Raw genomic sequence first — 19,665 nt, 5'->3', positions numbered from 1 at the left:
CTGGATCACCTCTATCTATATGCTTGTTGACACTCTCAAAGAATTCTAATAGGTTACTGAGACAGGACTTTCCCTTGCAGAAGCCATGCTGGCTCTGCTTCAGCAAGGCATGTTCTTCTATGTGATTAGTTAATCTAGCTTTAATCATACTTTCTACCAGTTTTCCAGGGACAGAAGCTAAGCCAACTGGCCTGTAATTTCCGGGATCCCCTCTGGATCCCACATATCATCTACATATACCACTCTGTCATCTGTGGCCTTGATTACCTAGCGGGTTCCGTAGTGCATACAAGCAATGTAAAAGACACTGTGCTTTATTTTGCAAACAAGATTGAGAAAGTTATAAACATTCTTTGCTTTATCTAAAACACTATATTTCTGACAGTTTAAATACAAAGAGCATTTCTTATACACATTTTAAAGATACAATTATACATGCAAACACGATAGAATAATATTTTTTGTAAATGCACCGCAGTGCAGAAGCATACAGAAATATTCCAATAGCAGTATCAATAATAAATGGTATGAATATATAAGTGCATAAAAATGTTCAGGCACTGATACAAATAGGAAGGAGGAAATATACAGCAAATATACTTTAATTCGTGTCACTGTGATTGTAATTTGTTTTAATTGTTTTAATATTAATTTTTAAACTGTTGTAATCCTCCCTGGACCTGCTGGTGGTAATAATAATAATAATAATAATAATAATAATGATAATAATAATAATACCCTTCTTGGATAAAGCAGTCACATACTGTATGTCTTGGGACACACCTAGACTGGATCATTTAAAACACATTTCCCCCCTCCAAGAATCCTGGGAACTGTAGTTTGTTAATGGTGCTGGAAATTGTAGTTCTGTGAGGGGTAAACTACAACTCCAGTGATTCTTTGGGAATCTTTAAAAGGTATGTACATAGCCCTATTCTATTTGGGGCTGTCATTAAACATGTTTAGAAACGATGGTGGAAAATGCAACAGCTACAGTGATCTTGGGAGCTTATATTTCCGAGCATACTACTTTGGTTTTGTTTCATCTGCTTTGTCTTCCAGTTTCCAGGCTCAGTTTAAAGTGCTTGGTCTTACCTTTCAAGGCCGATATGGTTTTGGACCAGGATCTCTGCCACCCTCTGTGCTCAACATTATGCATCCCATCCACACCCTCAGAGGCTTGAAGACAGGGCATTCTCTATTTTATCACCAGGCTATGCAACTCATTCTTCTTGAACTTTAAGCAAGCCGTTAAGATCTTTTTTTATTTAGGAATATAGGAAACTGCCTTTCACTGAGTTACTTCCCCGGTCCATCTAGCTAAGTATTACCCACAATGACAGACAGCAGCTTTCCTGTGTTTCAGACAGGGAACATTCCCAGCCATACCTGGAGATGACTGGATTTGAACCAGGGGCCTTTTGCTTGCCAAGCAGATGCTCTATCACTGAGCTGCCATCTTTCCTGTAATTTCACTTAGTTTAGTTTGAAGTGTTTAACTCCCCTGTTGCTGTGACTGTTTTATTCTGATTTATTGTATTTAAATTGGTTTTATTGGAAGTCACTTTGGGCCCAAAAGCAGCAAATAAATTAGAAACTCTTTTATGGCCTAAAAATCGTATACATAATCTTATAAAATATATTAATAAACTTTTCTGCAACTTTTCCAGATGGCAACATTTCATTCCTAGTAAGTGTAGCCCAATGAATAAATACTTCATAAGAAAAAGACATTTTCTTTTTCTTAAAATCATAAAATCATCTTTTTCTTAAAATCATAAAAAAAAATTTTTATTGCTTCCATCTACAAAATTGGTGTTGATTTTTTTGTTTTCTGTATTATTGTTAGATTTTAAGTACCTACAGTCAATGGTTTCCTTCCTGAATTGGATATCTTTTAAAATTCAGTCATATCCATGTAGTATTTTCTAAATAATATTTTATTTTATTAAGCTCAGAAAACGCTGCTATATAGAATCATAGAACAGTAGAATGGGAAGGGGGGTGGAAGGCCATTGAGTCCAACATCCTGCTCAGTGCAGGAATCCAACTTAAAGCATACCAAACAGGTGGCTGTCCAGCTGCCTCTTGAATGCCTCCAATGTTGGAGACCCCACCACCTCCGTAGGGAATTGGTTCCATTGTCGTACTGCTCTAACAGCTGGGATGTTTTTCCTCATGTCCAGCCAAAATCTGGCTTCCTGTAACTTGAGCCCATTATTCCGTGTCCTGCACTCTGGAATAATCAAGATGAGATCCTGGTCCTCTTCTGTGTGGCAACCTTTCATGTACTTGAAGAGTGCTATCATATCTCCCCTCAGTCTTCTCAAAGCTAAACATGCCCAGTTCTTTCAGTCTCTCCTCATAGGGCTTTGTTTCCAGTCCCCTCTTCTGAACCTATTCCAGTTTGTCTGCATCCTTCTTTAAGTGCGGTATCCAGAACTGCATATAGTTCTCAAGATGAGGCCTAACCAGTGCCGAATAGAAGGGAACTAGTGATTTGAAAACTGTACTTCTGTTAATGCAGCCTAAAATATCATCTTGTGATTCAAATATAACAGCATTATTTCATCATCACTATTTGTTTTTGTTCGCTTTTTGTTTTCATTTTAGGTGTGCCTATAAATAAATATCCATGTAGTATTTTTTAAAGGAACAAAATGTAAAATTTCAGAATTTTGACTTCCTGGAATTCAGGGTCACTATCTTCTCAGCTTCCTAGCATAAAAAAAGGAACTGAAAATTCACTGATACCTGAATATACCTTGGTCATGATGCAGGGTGAGAGCAGGAAAGACAGGTCACAAAATGTAAATTTACTTGAGCATTGAGTTAAAGCAGGTCTATTGACTAACTAAATAAAAAATACTGTTTTAAACTATGCTAAGTACTTAATTTGAGCTGCTCTCTGGCATATCTGAAATTGTAGTTAGGACGTCAACAGTAAAACCTGAGGGTTTTTTACTTGTTTCTGCAAAAGAAAAGTGTGTGCTGTGTTACAATTGCTACTTCAACTGTCTACACTCCTAAGCCTTCATAGTGTGTGCCACTTTAACTTCATTTGCCAACTGATCTTAAATGGGAAGAGGAGGTGCTCTAGCTGCTGTGTACATTACAAAAATGTTAAAGTATATTTTTCTCTCTCTTTATTAATCTGTGCATTCTAATAATTTATGTATGAAATATGTTTTTGCTAATGACATTGGGTCACTATGACTTAGTTGGATGGTGAACATTTTGAAGACAATTGGTATTTTAACTTACAGCAAAATGCTAGGAATCTTTACTCAGAAGCCGCATTGTGTCCCATTTACTCCATAATAGATGTGCTTAGGAATTCACTATAAACCACTTCCCTCATTCTAAACAAGAAAGGTGTCTGTATTTCCATCATGGATTGTTTACATTCCCACAACATTTGTAGATCATCTGAAAACACATGGTAAACACTTGTCTTGATGGTGTAGCTGGACAGAAAAAATATGTTCAGCCCGCATGAGGATGAGGATTAATTAGATTAGTTAGTTGCTTATTACCTGAAGGTTTCCAAGCAACTTACAAAAATGTTAAAAACACAAATAAATATATTATACCATTAAAACAAAACAAAAACCAACAAGACACAGAAACAGAGAGCCACTAGAGCTGGGACGGGAAACCTGTGGCCCTCCAGATGTTATTGGACTCCAACTCCCATAAATCCCAGCCAGGATGATCATGAGTCAGGAATGATGGGAGATGTGGTCCAACAATATCTAGAGGGCCACTGGTTCTCCACCCCCTCATTAGAGTAGCAAATCAGTATTGAAAATATAGTGCACAAAAAGATATCAAAGATGATATTGTAGTGACATAACATCGAATTAAAATCAGCAGGAAAAGTTAATGAAATACAGCTCAAATTGTACAATAAGGGCTTAGATTCTGATTGTTCAAAGACAACACACAAGAGTTCATTATATAAGCTAGAAAAACAGAGGGGCTGATGGGTAGCTGGCCTGTAAGAACCAACTTCCAATCAGAATTTCAGCCATTCATATAACTTACTTCATAGAGTCACATATGCTGGAACAAGTTCAGTAAAAGTTCTGTAGCTTCCCAGTATTGGCAAACCTAAACCTTTTCTCAAAGGTTTACAAAGCATATTTTGTAATATTATAAAATACAGTATTAAGTAAATCTAAAAGTTAGAAAAGTCAGGGTATTGTGCCAAGCTTACTTATATGTATACCTGATACTTTAGTTTGAAACCAGTAATTTGAAACCCATTATTACCATCTTTTGCTATAATGTGTGATGTAGCCTTCATAATGCTCCATAAGATTTTGGGTTTTGCAGGAAAAAGGAACAGCACTTTGAACAGAGTACTATATCACCTTAAAGACAGCATTTTTGGATAGCTTAAACAATCCTAAAGTCATTATTTTACTTCAAGCACTATTGAAGGCAGATTTTGAATCAGTGTTTCTCTGTCCAAAAATAGATTAGTAATATAAAGACCTAATAACCCCAGAGTTTTTCCTCTTTGGGTTATCTTTCCAACATTATTTCCATTGAGACATTCTAAACAGGTAACCTCAGAGAAGAGTGTATCTATTCTTTAATATTTTTCCTCTAATTTCCTCAGTATTCATCTTTAATTAAAGATTGTTGTCACAGGTTTAGGCAAGAGATAACTACTAATTTAGCATATCGCATTTTCATTCATATGTTGCGCAAACTTATTTGACAGACATAGTAGTGTTATTTGTAAGAGTTTATTTGTATAACAGATTTTATATGTCTGTCACATTATTTCTTTAGAACTGGTTGCTAGTAATTGAGCTGTAAATATTGTGGATTGATCCACTGTCTGGCTCTAAAAAGAGGGACACAGCACTGGATTGTGAAGGCTGGTGATCTAAGTCCTTCATGGCTTAGGATCATGGTTCTTGTCTCCATGTGTACATACCCAATCCATGCATCAAGCTCTTTGGTGAAGGGCTTACTGCAGGTACCCCCACCATTTGAGGTGAAGCAGGTGGCTACCAGAGAGAGGGCTGCCGCATTGGTGGCACCCCAGTTGTGAAATGTTCTCCCCAGAGATGTTTAGCTGGCACCTACTTCATTGTCCCTTTGGCGTAAAGCAAAGATCTTTAGATTTTACCAAAGGAGAGCAAGTGCGGTGCAATGGTGCAATAGACTACTGGATGAGGTAGGCCTAGGTTTAAATCCCCATTCAGCCATGAACCTCAGTGGGTGACCTTGAGCCATTCACTATGTCTCAGCCTAACCCTACCTCACAGGGTTCTTCTGAGAATAAAAAGTAAGGGGGGCAGCTATGTACACTGTTGTAAGGTCTTTGGAGAAAAAGCAGGGTATAAATTAGTAAATAAATAAAAGAGTAAATAAACTTTAGATGGAGTTTTAATCCTCCTGACAGTTTCGTTTTATTTTATTTTGTATTTATATTTTAATTGTTTTACTCTTTTGTAAACTGCCCTGGAAATATGATTGAAGGGTGGTATAAAAATACTTCAAATAAATAAAACATACAGTGGTGGAGGAAACGCAAGCCATGTATAATCTGCTTGCATGATTGCTGTGTGAACCCATAACTCATTCTTCCCAACATTACTCAACCCTGGGGTGTGGTTTGCCCTTGGGCAAAATGGCGGCATAGAGCTGGATCTCCTGAAGCCACGGGGACATTTTTGCACTTAATGGTCTGTCATCGCTGAGCACACCAAGTTCAAAAATCATTTCTGGGTAGGTGATGCTGTGGACCATGCAAAGAGCTCGATCTAAAGTTCCTGAACTTCATCTGATCTCTGCTATAAGTGACAGTTCAGCCAATCTTTCTGAAGACAAAGGCGAAATTCACATGGCATGGGGAGGCCAGAAAGCTCCCAAGGGCAGGAAACTGACAAATGCGCTGTCAGATGACATTGAATCAGGCGAATATATTTCTAAAATAAGGAAAGCGCTTGCAACTGACTGGACATCAGCATTGCAACCTATAGAAGGGAAAATTGAAACACTTTCTGCCCAAATTAAAGTCATCTTGAAAACAGTTTATGCAGCCATGAATCTAGACCTTGTGCACAGCGAGAAGTTAGAATGGCTTAAAACGGCAACTAGAGAGCTGGAGTTACATGTAACGGAACAGGAGGATTGGGCTCGCAGAGGCAATATTCTTCTGAGGGGGTCCCATAGAAAGAGGAGGGGGCTGATATGCATGCATTTCTTGTGAATTGGTTAAACACCTTGAATCTGGAAATTGTTCTCACTGCAAATGATATAGAAAGAGCACATAGAGCACTTGGTGCTCATGCTAGACCAGATGCCCCCCCAAGAGACATAATAGTGAAATTTGAAAGATTTAAAATAAAAGAAAAAATCTATATAGCCTTGCACAACCTCCATGTAATAAAATCCAATGATACCATAGTTGATGTATATCAAGACCTGAGCCCTGACACATTACAACGAAGAAAGCTGATGAAACCTTACAAGGGAGCACTCCAAGAAGCAAGAATTCACTATAGATGAGGGTTCCCATTCAAGCCAATAGTACTGCACAATGGGAAATATCTTGCAGCTAGCACGAAACGTCAGGCAGAACAACTTTTGCAAGATCACCACCCCATATGTGAGCAACTCGGAGAGGAATGCAATCCTGCTAGCAATGAGGAAAACAGGCAATGGGAGCACCAAAAAAAACAAAAGAGACAAGAGGAACAAGAAAATTAATCTTAGAGGTCTCAGGCTGGAAAGTGATCGCAGCAGGTGCTGCACTCCAGACATAGACAATAATGAGAACTGAGCTTAGAAATCTTGATTGCCCTTCCCAGATTTAAATCTCCAATTTTATGACAGGATGATATATTAGAATCCTAAATGCCCTTCAGTCGTTATCAAACCCACCCCCTGTAGCAGGAGAGGACCTATCACTGTATATGGTCCCCACTAACCCCCTGATCACAAGCGGAATAAGGTATTTTTTGGCAAAACCTCATGGCACCTCACAACCATGCAGGTGGCACCACTTGTTCATTTGTGAGTTTTGTTATTTTACTATTTTGCATGTTATATGAAGTTGCTCCAGTTACTCAGAGTACACTTCCTTAGGATTTCGCACCAGAACAAACCATGGAAGATTCTGCCCACAACCTCAACTCTCCCTTCTTAAATGCCATGAGACAGGCACTAGATAAACTCAGAATACTCTCCTTAAATGTCAATGGCCTTGGCACAGCCATCAACTGAGCCAGGGTAATGGCAGCACTTAAATGTGACTCCTGATTTGATTTGTTTGCAAGGGACCCATCAAACAAAAAGGCAAACTCTTTAAAGGAATCTGGATAGAAAAAGAAATTTTTGCCAAAGGAATGTCAAAGGCCAGAGGGACAGTGATACTGATAGCAAAAAAATGCCCTCTGATAGTTTCTGACTCACTCACGGACCCTAATGGACGTTATGTCATTGTTAATGGCACATTAGATGGCGAGAACACAACTGTGTTCACTCTACACACCTAACACTGGTCAGCTAACATTTCTTCGAGAAGCTCTTCACATCATTTCTGATTTTGCCCATGGAGAAATAATTATCGGAGGTGACATTAACTGCTGCCTGAACGACATGTGGGACTGAAGTGGTCATCAACATTGCCCATTCACAGATAGTTCCAACATTATGTCCTTACTCACCCATTGTGATCTGATAGACACCTGAAGAGTACTTCACCTGCTGGAAAGAGACTATATGTTCTTCTTGTTATGCGACTTCAAGTCAATCACGACCCTATGAATCAGTGACCTCCAATAACATCTATCATGAACCACCCTGTTCAGATCTTGTAAGTTCAGGTCTGTGGCTTCCTTTATGGAATCAATCCATCTCTTGTTTGGTCTTCCTCTTTTTCTACTCCCTTCTGTTTTCCCCAGCATTATTGTCTTTTCTAGTGAATCATGACTTCTCATGATGTGTCCAAAGTATGATAACCTCAAACAGATTTAAGATGCACTCCAGGTTCAATCGTTTTTTTATCTCTAAAGGCTTGGGGGGGAGACTCTTGAAAGCTGACATACGGGTAAAATCTGTGTCAGATCATGCTCCAGTCAGATAGTGTGTTCCCCTGTTGATTATTCAACATCCCTACTCTTGGTTTAAATTTCCCTTTAATTTCTGTAATCTTTTGGAATAGGGCTCTTGTTCTACCCTTTTTTGTTGTCCTCTTGTATTTCTATACAATAACTATTATAATAGTTCTCTTTGTCCCTACGTACCAGCCACTGTATTGTTGCATTTAGGGTTCTAACCATATTTCTGTCTCCTTTTGCTTTTGCTTTCCTTCTCTCTTTAACCATTTTAAGAGTTTCTTCAGTCATCCATTGAGGTCTTTCTCTCTTTTTAGCTAGAGGTATTGTCTTTTTGCATTCTTCCCTCATAATGTCTCTGACTTCATTCCATAGTTCTTCTGGTTCTCTGTCAACTAAGTTTAAAGCCTCAAATCTGTTCCATATTTGATCTTTATATTCTTCTGAATTGTTAGCTAATGCCCTTAAAAACAGTGCTCAAGGAACCTAATTTCTGGTGTTGAGGACAGATTGGGGTCCGTAGTTTTTGAGCACAAACATATAAATGAAGAATTTATGGCTTTTTACTCAAATCTGTACTCATCTGACTCCCCTAAAGAACAACACATTACTTCTTTCCTTGATTGATTTCTGCCAAAACCTCTCTCTCCTGCGTGTCAGGAGTATCTGAACCAACTGATATCAGAGGAAGAGGTAAGAGAGACCATAAAAACTTTTAAAAATGGCAAGTCCCTGGGTGAGGATGGGTTCACCAGCAATTTTTACAAAGCATTTAGGTCTGAACTCACTCCATGGCTCACTGAGCCTTTTAACACCATCCTGTTGGGAGGTGATATCCCTGATTCATGGAAAAATCAAATATTGTGGTACTTTTGCAGCCAGATAGGGACCCCCAGCAGGTAGGCTCTTATCACCCTATTTCATCTATTTTGGCAAGATACCAAAATATTGTTCTCTGTGATGGTTAAGTGAATGTTTATAGGGCATTATATAAGCCCAGACCAAACAGGGTTCATACCGAAATGAAATATTGCTGACCCAATTCGTAGAGTCCTGAATGCCATACAAATAATAAAAAAAAACACAAACTCTGGCAGCCTTAGCCTTGCTGGATACCTTCAAGGCGTTCGATAGAGTGGAATGGGGGTTCCTCAAAACACTATTGAAGAAAAATTAATTTTGGAAATCAGTTTCTCCATCTAATTAACCAGTTTACTCAGAGTCATTGGCAGTGATTTGTACTCATGGCATGGAATCTTCCCACATAAAACTTTGCAGAGAGACAAAGCAAGAATGCCCCTTATCTCCATTGTTATTTGCTCTTGTTATTGGAACCCTTGCTATATCAGTTCAGAGTAACCCAGAGATAGGAGGCATCCAAGCTAGAGGCTTAGAGCACAAAATAAATCTTTTTGCATATGATGTACTCCTAATGCTTAGTAGTACCCACTGGTTGATTCATGCTATTCATGACACCCTTAAAAACTTCCAAATTGCAGCCAGGCTAGAAATCAATTGTTCCAAGTCAAAGATGCTCTGCTTCCACATCACTGAGCAAGACACGGAATGCCTTGCAAAGCTCTCAGGCTTTTGCTTATGGCCAGGAGGGTTCCGATACCTGGGGGTCATCATAACAAAGGATTCTGCGCAACTCCGATGCCACAATTATTGCAGAGCAACTAAGGCCATAATTGAAGACTTGACTAGATGGAAGCACCTGGGAATGTCATGGCTGAGCAGGATAGCCACGGTTAAAATGGCTATCCTGCCCAAGCTTCTATTTCTCTTTCAAGTGCTCCCCATTGCAATCCCCAAGCAATGGTTTCAAAGATGGCAAAAAAAAATTAGGGAAATTTATCACTAATGGCAAGCACAACAGAATAAGTTCCTTGGCAGTTTTTAGACCCAAAAGCAAGGGAGGCACTGATGTCCTCAATTTAGGGAATAATTATGACTCATTTCAGCTCAAACAACTGTTCCATATTATCTGTAATACTAAAGATATAAAGTGGATAGCAATGGAGACAGAAAAATCTTTCCCGACAATTTGGGCATGGCCCTTCTTAACAGTGTTGTGGTCGAAGCTCAAACAAATAGAAAATCCATTTCTCCAAACAACCGTCCTAGTCTGGAAATGATGGGAGAAGATTTTAGCTCCCTCATTCTCTTCTCTCACCCCATTTCTAGTCCAGCATGAAGAAACAACGGACTATCTAACTGCATGCAGATCGGCACCATGTAGTAAACCCCATCCCTGACACACACACATACACTTTATCTGACAGGATAACCTCCCCCGCCCCCCAAAAAAACTTTCTCTGCTGCCCTCTCTACTCCCGTCTTACTAGGCTGAATTTTCTTCTTTTAAAAAACATTTTTACTGGGAGGCAAGGCATGATTTCATTTCCTAATAATTCCTCTGGACCACAAGGGCTGTGATAGATGTTCCCAGCTACCATTGGGGTTGTAGAAATGTTGAAATAGCTAATTGGTTTTTGAGAGGGCAAATATCAGATACAATTATGGCCAAGGATTAGTGTGCAACATAAAGAAAAACAAAGATTTGCATCACAATAGCAAAAATGTGAGAAATACTACAAATGTGGAAAAAGGTCAAAGGGCCAAAAACAATGGGGATGTAAATAAAATCTTATTGGGATGAATGCCTGGATTAGGAAATGGTGGTTAAACAGAAAGTGGTAGGCATTTGTGCAATGTAAATGGAAGAAAGTTGAGTTAGACCTCCAAAACTTGAAAATGTAAATGTTCTTGAAACTGACAATCTACCTTCCTTGCAGAAGCATGATGGCCACTTCACAGTTATCCAGCTAGTTGGCATGCTACGTGGAATTGCTTCTGGCATGAAATATCTCTCAGAAATGGGCTATGTACATCGAGACTTGGCAGCTCGGAATATTTTGGTCAACAGTAATCTCATGTGTAAAGTCTCTGATTTTGGATTATCACGGGTATTAGAGGATGATCCTGAAGCAGCTTATACAACAAGTGTAAGTTTCTTTTTTATTTCTATTACAAAAAGCCAATTGATGTGAGTAACGTTTCTCTTTCTTTTTCCTTTTACAGTGATTTTTGCCTCATTAATTGCTATCTGGATATTGTTTGGATTGGATGTTTTTTGTATTAGCTATCTTTGTGACTTAGATATCTTTACCAGAAAATGGAGTGTTTCAAATGCAATCTACCATGAGGCTATATTCAAAGCAGTTTTTTTCCTGTCTAGGCAATTTGATTTTGCTCTTTTCATTTTCTAGAGCCAGAGTTCCCAACCTGACTTTATTTGTAAACAGATTGGAATTTTATTTTTGAACTAAATAAACCTACTGTCTCAATGTTATTTCATGTCCCACAGGCAGCATAACAACAAAGCAGTGAAACTCTTGTATTTCCATTGTTTAGGTATGACTAGTTTTATTCCGGAGATATTTTAAATCTGGAAATTGGGAATTACTCAGCATGATGTTGTTCATGCATATGTCTAGTAATTCAAACTTTCCCTTCAATTCACCTTGATTCTGCTTGCTTGAGTATTATTGAATAACTTAGGTAATGGGATTTCCTTCATTTTTTATAAGAAGGCATACACTACTATAGAATATTGATCTTGGTCAGATACACATTAATGGAAACTCACTTTAGCATTACCTAACAACTTCATAACTACTTTATATATGAAAATTCCATTTGTTTCATTAGAACTGTAGCACCAAGAAGGGCAAAATCTCACAACAGCATATTTAAAGGTATTCTGTAAATCTCTAATATAGATGCATAAGCCTTGCTACTTTCTGTGTCATAAACAAATGCGTAACTGTGTTCAGAAGAACAGAGAATTGCCCTGATCCAGTAATTTCTTATAGGCATGTAGCCTTTGTACTTTCACACTGCTCTCCCACCTGCAAGGACTTCCTATTTCATTTCAGTGGGGAATGTAATTCTGCTTGTTTTTCTGTATGCTTATATCTGATCCTGATTCAGTTGAAATCGGTAGGGAAATTATTGCCCAAGAGTTCTATATGTACATTGGAGCATAGATCTGTAGATCAGACTAAAAATGTGTTACGTTCTTAATGATTAAATCATGGTTAAGGCTGCTTCTAAAGCTCTTTTAGGCATTACAGATGTGAAGAGGCAACAGGAGTAAAAAAAAAGGGCCACAAAATCATTCCTTTAGGCCTGTCCCCACCATTGCATGGCTCCTTCCAGTTTCTTGTATTCTAGTGTAATTTGTGCATCAGGGAGCCTTTTCAATTTGTGGAGGCTCACCACGTAATTAAGAACCCTGTTCCACTAGAACAGGGGGAAGCTAGAAGAAGAGAAGGCACGTAACAATGGGAGTGGGACTAAAGGCAGGGCCCTTCAGCCCTTTTCTAGTCATGTTGCCCTGTCGTGGTTGTAGTGCCTGAAGGAGGGCTTAAGTGTTCAAGTATTGGGTTGTTTGATGTGATGCATAATTTGAATCATTAAATTGATTCGATCCATTATAGACCTTCACAGCAAAATGAAAAGGACCTTTATTATCTGCACTAGTAGTTTTGTCGTCTTCTTTTTTACACTACATTTAGATATTAAATCTAAATTAGTACATATACACACATTATATCATCATTATAAAAATAAACAGATTTTGTTTTGCATTATGTTATAATTAATTAATTATTAAAATTAATGTATTTTCGGATATATTTCCTAATAATCCTTTTTAGTTTACTGCAAATATGATGACATATACTCCTGATACCTAAGTTCAGTTTTTTCCTCCAGTTTTCACAAAGGCCTGCATAAATGTTTACAATATGCTTTACATTCAAGGATGAAGTATAACTAGAATAGGGTTGCCATATTCCAGTTCCACAAATCCGGGCATGCTAATTTGCATATTAATATTTGGATTGTCCAGTTGTTTTGTTTTTGTGCCTAGGAATTACCACCAAAAACTGGGGAAAGATGTGAGAAATCTTTTTTTTAAAAGCAACATTTTCAGCCTTAAATGCCTAGACTCTAGTTTCCAACACTATGAAATATTTATTGATTGATTAAGAGGATTTATATCCTGACCTTCTGCTGTTAAAAACAGAGCTCAGCACAGCTTACAAATATAATAAAAACAATAAAAATACACAATCAATATAAAAACATAATAAAAACACAAAATAGCAACAAACATAAAGTAAGTCAGGGCAGCAGTATGGTTAACCTTTGCTGGTCATTGACCGAAATAAACTTATTTACATTTTTTAGTATGGTTAACCATTACATATACGATATATTTCAGAGATGTGGTGGGTGGAGAAAAACAAGAAGCCAAAATGTTAGGAAAAGGAGTCTTTCACATCACATGCTCAGTTCTAAATACTGTTGCAACAAGTTTTACAACTTCCTCCAGTATTCCACTGGTGCAGGCACTCAGACATCAAAGTATCTGTATATTTCTTAGGTTTTATAAAAGCAGAGCTTTACTTAACTCAAAATTTCTTCTCCCTTTGATCAACCGCATCTACACAGTTTCCACCTTCATACTCAAAATGAAACTGGGCCTGGAAGTGTGCAACAACCCCACACATACCTTGCTAATTAGATTACCAATGCCAGGATGTCTGTCTTATCAACTACTCTCCTGCTCCCCCCCCCCGGGCATCATGAAAGACCCAGTCCTGAGCTCAGAAAGAAAATAAATACCTGGTCCTCTTCAAAGTACTCAAAAGCCTCTTGTTTTAATTAAAATAATAATTATAAATTCTTGGTCTTATAACTAATGGGAGTTAATTACCTTGCATATGCTGCTGTTGCTTCTATGGCTGTAACGGAGTAAGGTTAAAGATAAGTGAAATGCAAATAGGAAAAAAACAACACAAAAGGCAGTAACACTTTCCTAAATGTAATACCATACCAACCACAACAAGATTCCTATGAGTAAGGCAGAAAACTAAGCATCTCACAACCAGTCAGGATTCCTAACCAAAAACCCAAAATATGATAAATGAAGAAATATTTATATAAGCATGACTATCAAATATATTTATTATTTACACAAACTGTAAAGATATTTATAGTGCAATCCTAGGTTTATTTATTCAGAAGCAAGTCCCAGTGTATTCAGTGGGGCTTATTCAAACAGGGACAGAAATGCAACCTCAAGTGATAAGCAACTTCATTCACACAACCCAAAATTCCGAATCATAAGACTCCATACATGCACGCGCACACACTGCAGATCAGAGCTTCGAAAAGTTACTTTTTTGAACTACAACTCCCATCAGCCCAATCCAGTGACCATGCTGGCTGGGGCTGATGGGAGTTGTAGTTCAAAAAAGTAACTTTTCCAAGCTCTGCTGCAGATGTATAAATACATACAGCCCATATAACAGTTAACTGTCAAACCAGTTGGTCATTGCAAAAAAATCAGTATTAGTTTAAAAGAAATCAGTATTAGTTTCCTACAGAATAAAAACTGTAATACCTAAGTAAGCCCTGCCTACTTGCTTTAAAATAGGACTGGAGAGGAGGGGACAGAAAGAGTTAGAACACAAACACAATTATTTTTTACATTCACTCCAAGGTCCCATTGATTTTCAGCACATTCATAATCATGTCTACTCAAAAGTAAGTCCTATTGAATTCAATGGGATTTACTCTGGGCATATGGGATTAGCATTGCTTTTACAAAAGCAAGTATTGGGAAGGTTTTCAAAACACTGCCCAGGATCTGACTCCTGCACACAAGAGGAAAAAAAACCTGAAATGTATATACTTACCCAATTTATGAGCTTTTCAGATAAATGGGGGGGGGACCACCATTTTCTGGCATTGCAATGAGGTTTTCTAGACACTGCCTCAGGTCAACCAAATGCAACCCTGGCTTCACTGATTGGCTGTAATCCTGAACTGGCGGGGTTAAAGCTACGAAGTGCTATACAGTACTGTTTAAAGAAGGATTTAACAGTTGGGGGCGGCTGACATTTTTATGTATATCTGAAGAACCGGACCACCTAGAAACTTTATTTTTTAAAAAAATTAAAGCTGAGAATCCGGGCCACCTGAGGGGCTAAATGGGTGCCGGGTGGCATGCAAAGAATCCAGGTAAAACCCAGCTAACCGGGCAATATGGCAACCCTAAACTGGAATGCTTTCACATTTTCCAGGAGACACTGAAATAGAAGTGTGAGTGAGCCACACTCCCTATTTATATGCTTCTCTGATATTTGAAAAGGAAGTTTGTGCATGGAGATGTAGAGTCTCCTTCTGGAGAGCACCAGCTCCCCTTCTTATATATTATACTGCTATAGGAGCCATGCAAAAAAAGTAGCCTATGCATCGTATTTCAGATATTCTTGAAACGTGTGGTGCTTTAAAATTATCAGAATGCGTCTCTCATTCAACTTTGCCCAAGCTGTCCAATTTAAAATTACAAGACTGGTATATTGTCTACAAGTATGGCATAAACAATAGCAATCATTATGAAATTGGGATAAGGAATGATTTCAGAAATGACAAAAAGAATACTAAATAATCCCTTTTGTCAGAAAGCTTTGTAATATTACAGTGACTCCTTATTCACTTCATTTTCCATTTTATCTGACATTTTGCTGGTAAAAAGAGAAGTGGCTCTGCAAACTTAACCCTCTTCATATCCACATCTGCAGGTAGGATATATTTAACCCTGATCCAGCATAATAGAACCATGGTTAGTGGTTGGTAGGCTTGGCCACGGCATCATCATTATCATCATCATATTATCATCATCATCATCATATCATATCTTATTGTTGTTGTTGTTATTGTTATTGTTGTTGTTGTTGTTACATCCCACCCTTCCTCCCAGAAGGAGCTGCAAATGGGGTTCTTGAGTAGTGGCAGCCATAAACTCTTGGGTGTGAGATTGCACTGCATAAAGTAAAACATTTACATTTTCAAAAGGAATTTTTATAGTTATTTCTTACTTACAATGGGAAACCTTTATAAAATAATTGGATTATAATTTTATAAATATTCATTATTCCATGTCAAATCATCAAATGCTAAAGCAATAATATGCTAACCTCAGGAAGGGAGCATGTATCATGGCTGAACTTTGAAAAAGAAAAAGAAACTGCAAATACTGTAGCTATTTAGAGAACATTTTCTGAAAATGCCACTGGTTTTTTAAAAGCCAGTGATACATAATAAAACAGACTATGCTTTTGTACCATTAACAGATCATAAAAATATAGATCTGGAAGGGACTTTGGATGTCATCAAGTCCAGTGATCTGCTCAATGCAAAAACTCCAATGTAGGATGCAACTACAGCATCCCTGATAGGTGGCTTTGCTTAAATATCTTCAGTATAGAAGAGCCAACCACCTCCTATCAAATAGCTCTTACCATTAGGAAGATTTTCCTGATTTTAGCAGAAATCTGCTTCCTTGCAATTTCCTCCACTCTTTAGTTCCAGTCCTTCCCTGACTTCCTAATGAGTCTGCTCCATCTTCTGTGTGTCAGCCCTTCAGATAATCTGAATATGACATATCATGTCTCCCCTTTATCTTCTCTTCTCCAGGTTCTTTCACACTGTTCCTTATTGGACTCCCTCATCATGTAGGTTCTACTATGGACATGCTAAAATTTGTCAATGTCCTTCCATGTACATGGAGAATGATATAAAGCATCCTATTTTGTTTAGGATAAAGCTGTTTTTCTGTAGTTCTTGTCACTGTTTTCTGTGTAATACCTGGAAGAACTATAGCTAAATTTTACAATTTTTACTTGTAGGAAAAGCTGTATTTGTTTTTGGCCATAGATGAATGGCAGATAATTGAAACCTAATGTTGACCTTTTAAGCTATGTTTTGCATTGTTATTTATCTATAATAAGAAATAAAGAAATCAACTGAAACCTAAATTAATAGCAACTATCCTCAGAAAAAAATGTAAAATTATTTTTATACATCATCACAGTAATAGACTGTGTTTGGAGAACCTGTCACCTGCAAGACAGCTCGTCCAAATATCTGATCAACCATTAGATTAAGTGTCTCTCTCTGCCTCAATCTCCACTATTTGTTCATTAAAACTGCAGACTCTAAATTGCAATCTGGCCCATGCTGATGATGCTGTGTTTCAAAATGCTGTGTAGCAATACATTCTTTAAACACCTTAGAGCCCGTTCATGTTATAATAAATACAAATATCTGCTCACAGACAGGTCTAATCACATATGAGTAGTGTAAAACAAGAAGCAAATAATGGCTTCTCCTTGATTTTTTTTAAAAAAATGCACAAGATCACTCAAGACATAATTTGTGTTTATTATAATATATGAACTTGTTTTAATGTAACAAGAGTTTCAAAGGAGATGCAGAAACTACTTGATATAAAGCACTGACAATAGGAGGGGAGTTAAACTTTTACAGACCTTTTAAAATATAATTGGATAGAATAAAGGCTGCCATGTGCCTTGAAAAAACTGCCTGACAGACAGAAATATAAGCTGCAATGTTTCCCAGCATAGAGATTCAGAGACTGGAAAAGATGAATGTTACATTTTTCCCTGCCATGCTTTTTTTAAGCAGTAGGAGCCAATGCAGACCAAAAAAAAGATAACAGCCATAGAGGAAGAAGGTATCTAAGGAAAGAAATGTGATGGAAGATAGACCATTTGAGAACTGGGAAAGGAATGACTTGGATATAGCCTGTCTTTCTAGTCACATCTCTATACACATTAGCACCATTTTGTTGACTTGGTGCTAATATTTATCCTGTTTCTTTAGAAACCAGAAAGTGTTTATGTGCCTCATACTGAGTTTTGTGGAAATAGGAGACAATTCTCTGCCTGCTGTCACTCAAGGCAAGACTTGTTTTATAATTATAAAACAAAAAAAGAAAGACTTACAAGCTAATAACATTTTACCTGTGGCATTAGTGTGTCAGGAATGGATAAGAAAGCACCAAAGATAACTGAAGAGCCTGTTTTTCACCATCCAAACACTGAAAGTTGCCAAGACAACAGCTGCAAACACAATGACATGTCTATTTTATGAACAGGAAGAAACTCTTATCAATACAAAGCCAATATAAGCTCTTGCACCCTTCATGGTTTATCAAAATTCCTGAATTCTAAGAAGTAGATTAATTTCCTCTGTCACAGTGTTTGATGCATTCACAGAGAAGAAGATGAATAAGGGCTGGTTCACATTCAATCAAACCTGGTGTTCTCTGGTGTACCATGATAGCAAACATTTGTTTAACTTTTAAAAATTTAATTTTTATTCTATTTCTTATCTAAATTATCTATTTGTATCTCCTACCTATGGCATAGCATACATTAATAGCCTGATTCACATGATACTTCCTCCTAAGAAAAAATGGAAAAGGCTTCAGGAATCGGGAACGTGCATGCAACCTATTATCTTCCATGCTCAGTGGATGGGACTCATAAATGCCCACTACCCCACCATACAATGATGATTCCCATTACAAGTGCTGAAATTGGCTTTTGAGGGAGCAGTCCTGATTTCCTGTATCAGTACTCCACAGCCGCTACTGGATCATTGCCTGTGTTCTGAAAACAGAAAGAACACCCAATTGTCCTTTCTTATAAGCTTATTAATTCAATGTACAGCCTCCACACTCAGCATCTAAATATTCAGAATGGCAGTTTTACACTCATAGATTGTTAATATGTTTACAAATCCATCATTTCAATGTGCTCTATGTGAGCATCAATGCTATGGTCCTTTTTCTTTTCCAAATAGTCTAATTTCCCAACTAGTCTTTCTACATATCAGGATGGCTAACATGTGGCCCTCCAGATGTTGCTGAATTATAGTTTATATCAGCTCCATCCAGCATGGCCAATACCCAGGGATGATGAGAGTTTTGATCACCAACATTTGGCGGGCCACTGGTTTGCCACCCCTGCCATAACGTTTCCATACTCAGTCTTTTCCTGCTGCATACAAAATGTAATTTACAGTGCAGTCCTCTGCATGTTTGCTCAAGTAAGCACCTTTGAGTCAAATGGGATGTATTGCCAGGTAAATGAGTATAGGATCACAGACTTGAATCTCCAAGACTGGGTTGACCTGTCTCTAATTTTTATTGTGATGACTTTATATTAATTTAGAAAATCAGAGCTATGTTCTATATTAACCTTCCCATCCAGCATTCTGTTAAATTTTGGCTTAATATATGAATGATAATATAGTCACTGGCAGAACTGCTTTTGCAAGCATCTGTAGCACGTAAAGAACACCAAAAACCAACTTGTATTTGATTGGGTTGCATACTGAAATGACATGCAGAACTTTTAGTGTGAACTGGCCACAGACATGGAAGCAGTCGTTTCTCTTACTGCTTCTGACCTTTTTCAAGCTGACACTTGCAATTCACACGAATGTTCCTTGACATGGATGTTTGCTCAAGTATATGGTTCCATGGGGCAAATAAACACTCCTTGTGTAAATAAACCAGTCCCGCATTCAACCATAAAACAACAGAACAATAAAAATGAAAACATACAAAGCATACAGAAAATCATTAGAGAAATATTGTAATTAACCCAAAAATTGTCTCACTCCAGCTCTATTG

General features: G+C 37.7%; 1 protein-coding gene across 1 annotated transcript in view; it reads left to right on the top strand.

The window, feature by feature from the left end:
- The window catches only part of EPHA6 (EPH receptor A6), a 786,690-nt gene that overhangs the window by 667,250 nt on the left and 99,775 nt on the right, over positions 1–19,665 (top strand). Inside the window, exon 13 of the mRNA XM_061628042.1 lies at positions 10,880–11,089. Within this exon, the coding sequence (XP_061484026.1) occupies positions 10,880–11,089 (210 nt within the window). The remainder of the gene's footprint in view (positions 1–10,879; positions 11,090–19,665) is intronic.

The sequence above is a fragment of the Rhineura floridana genome, chromosome 5 (assembly GCF_030035675.1).
Source record: "Rhineura floridana isolate rRhiFlo1 chromosome 5, rRhiFlo1.hap2, whole genome shotgun sequence".
In the NCBI taxonomy this organism is placed as follows: domain Eukaryota; kingdom Metazoa; phylum Chordata; class Lepidosauria; order Squamata; family Rhineuridae; genus Rhineura; species Rhineura floridana.
Note: the sequence above shows the minus strand (reverse complement) of the source record. Positions and strands in the feature narration are given on the sequence as shown.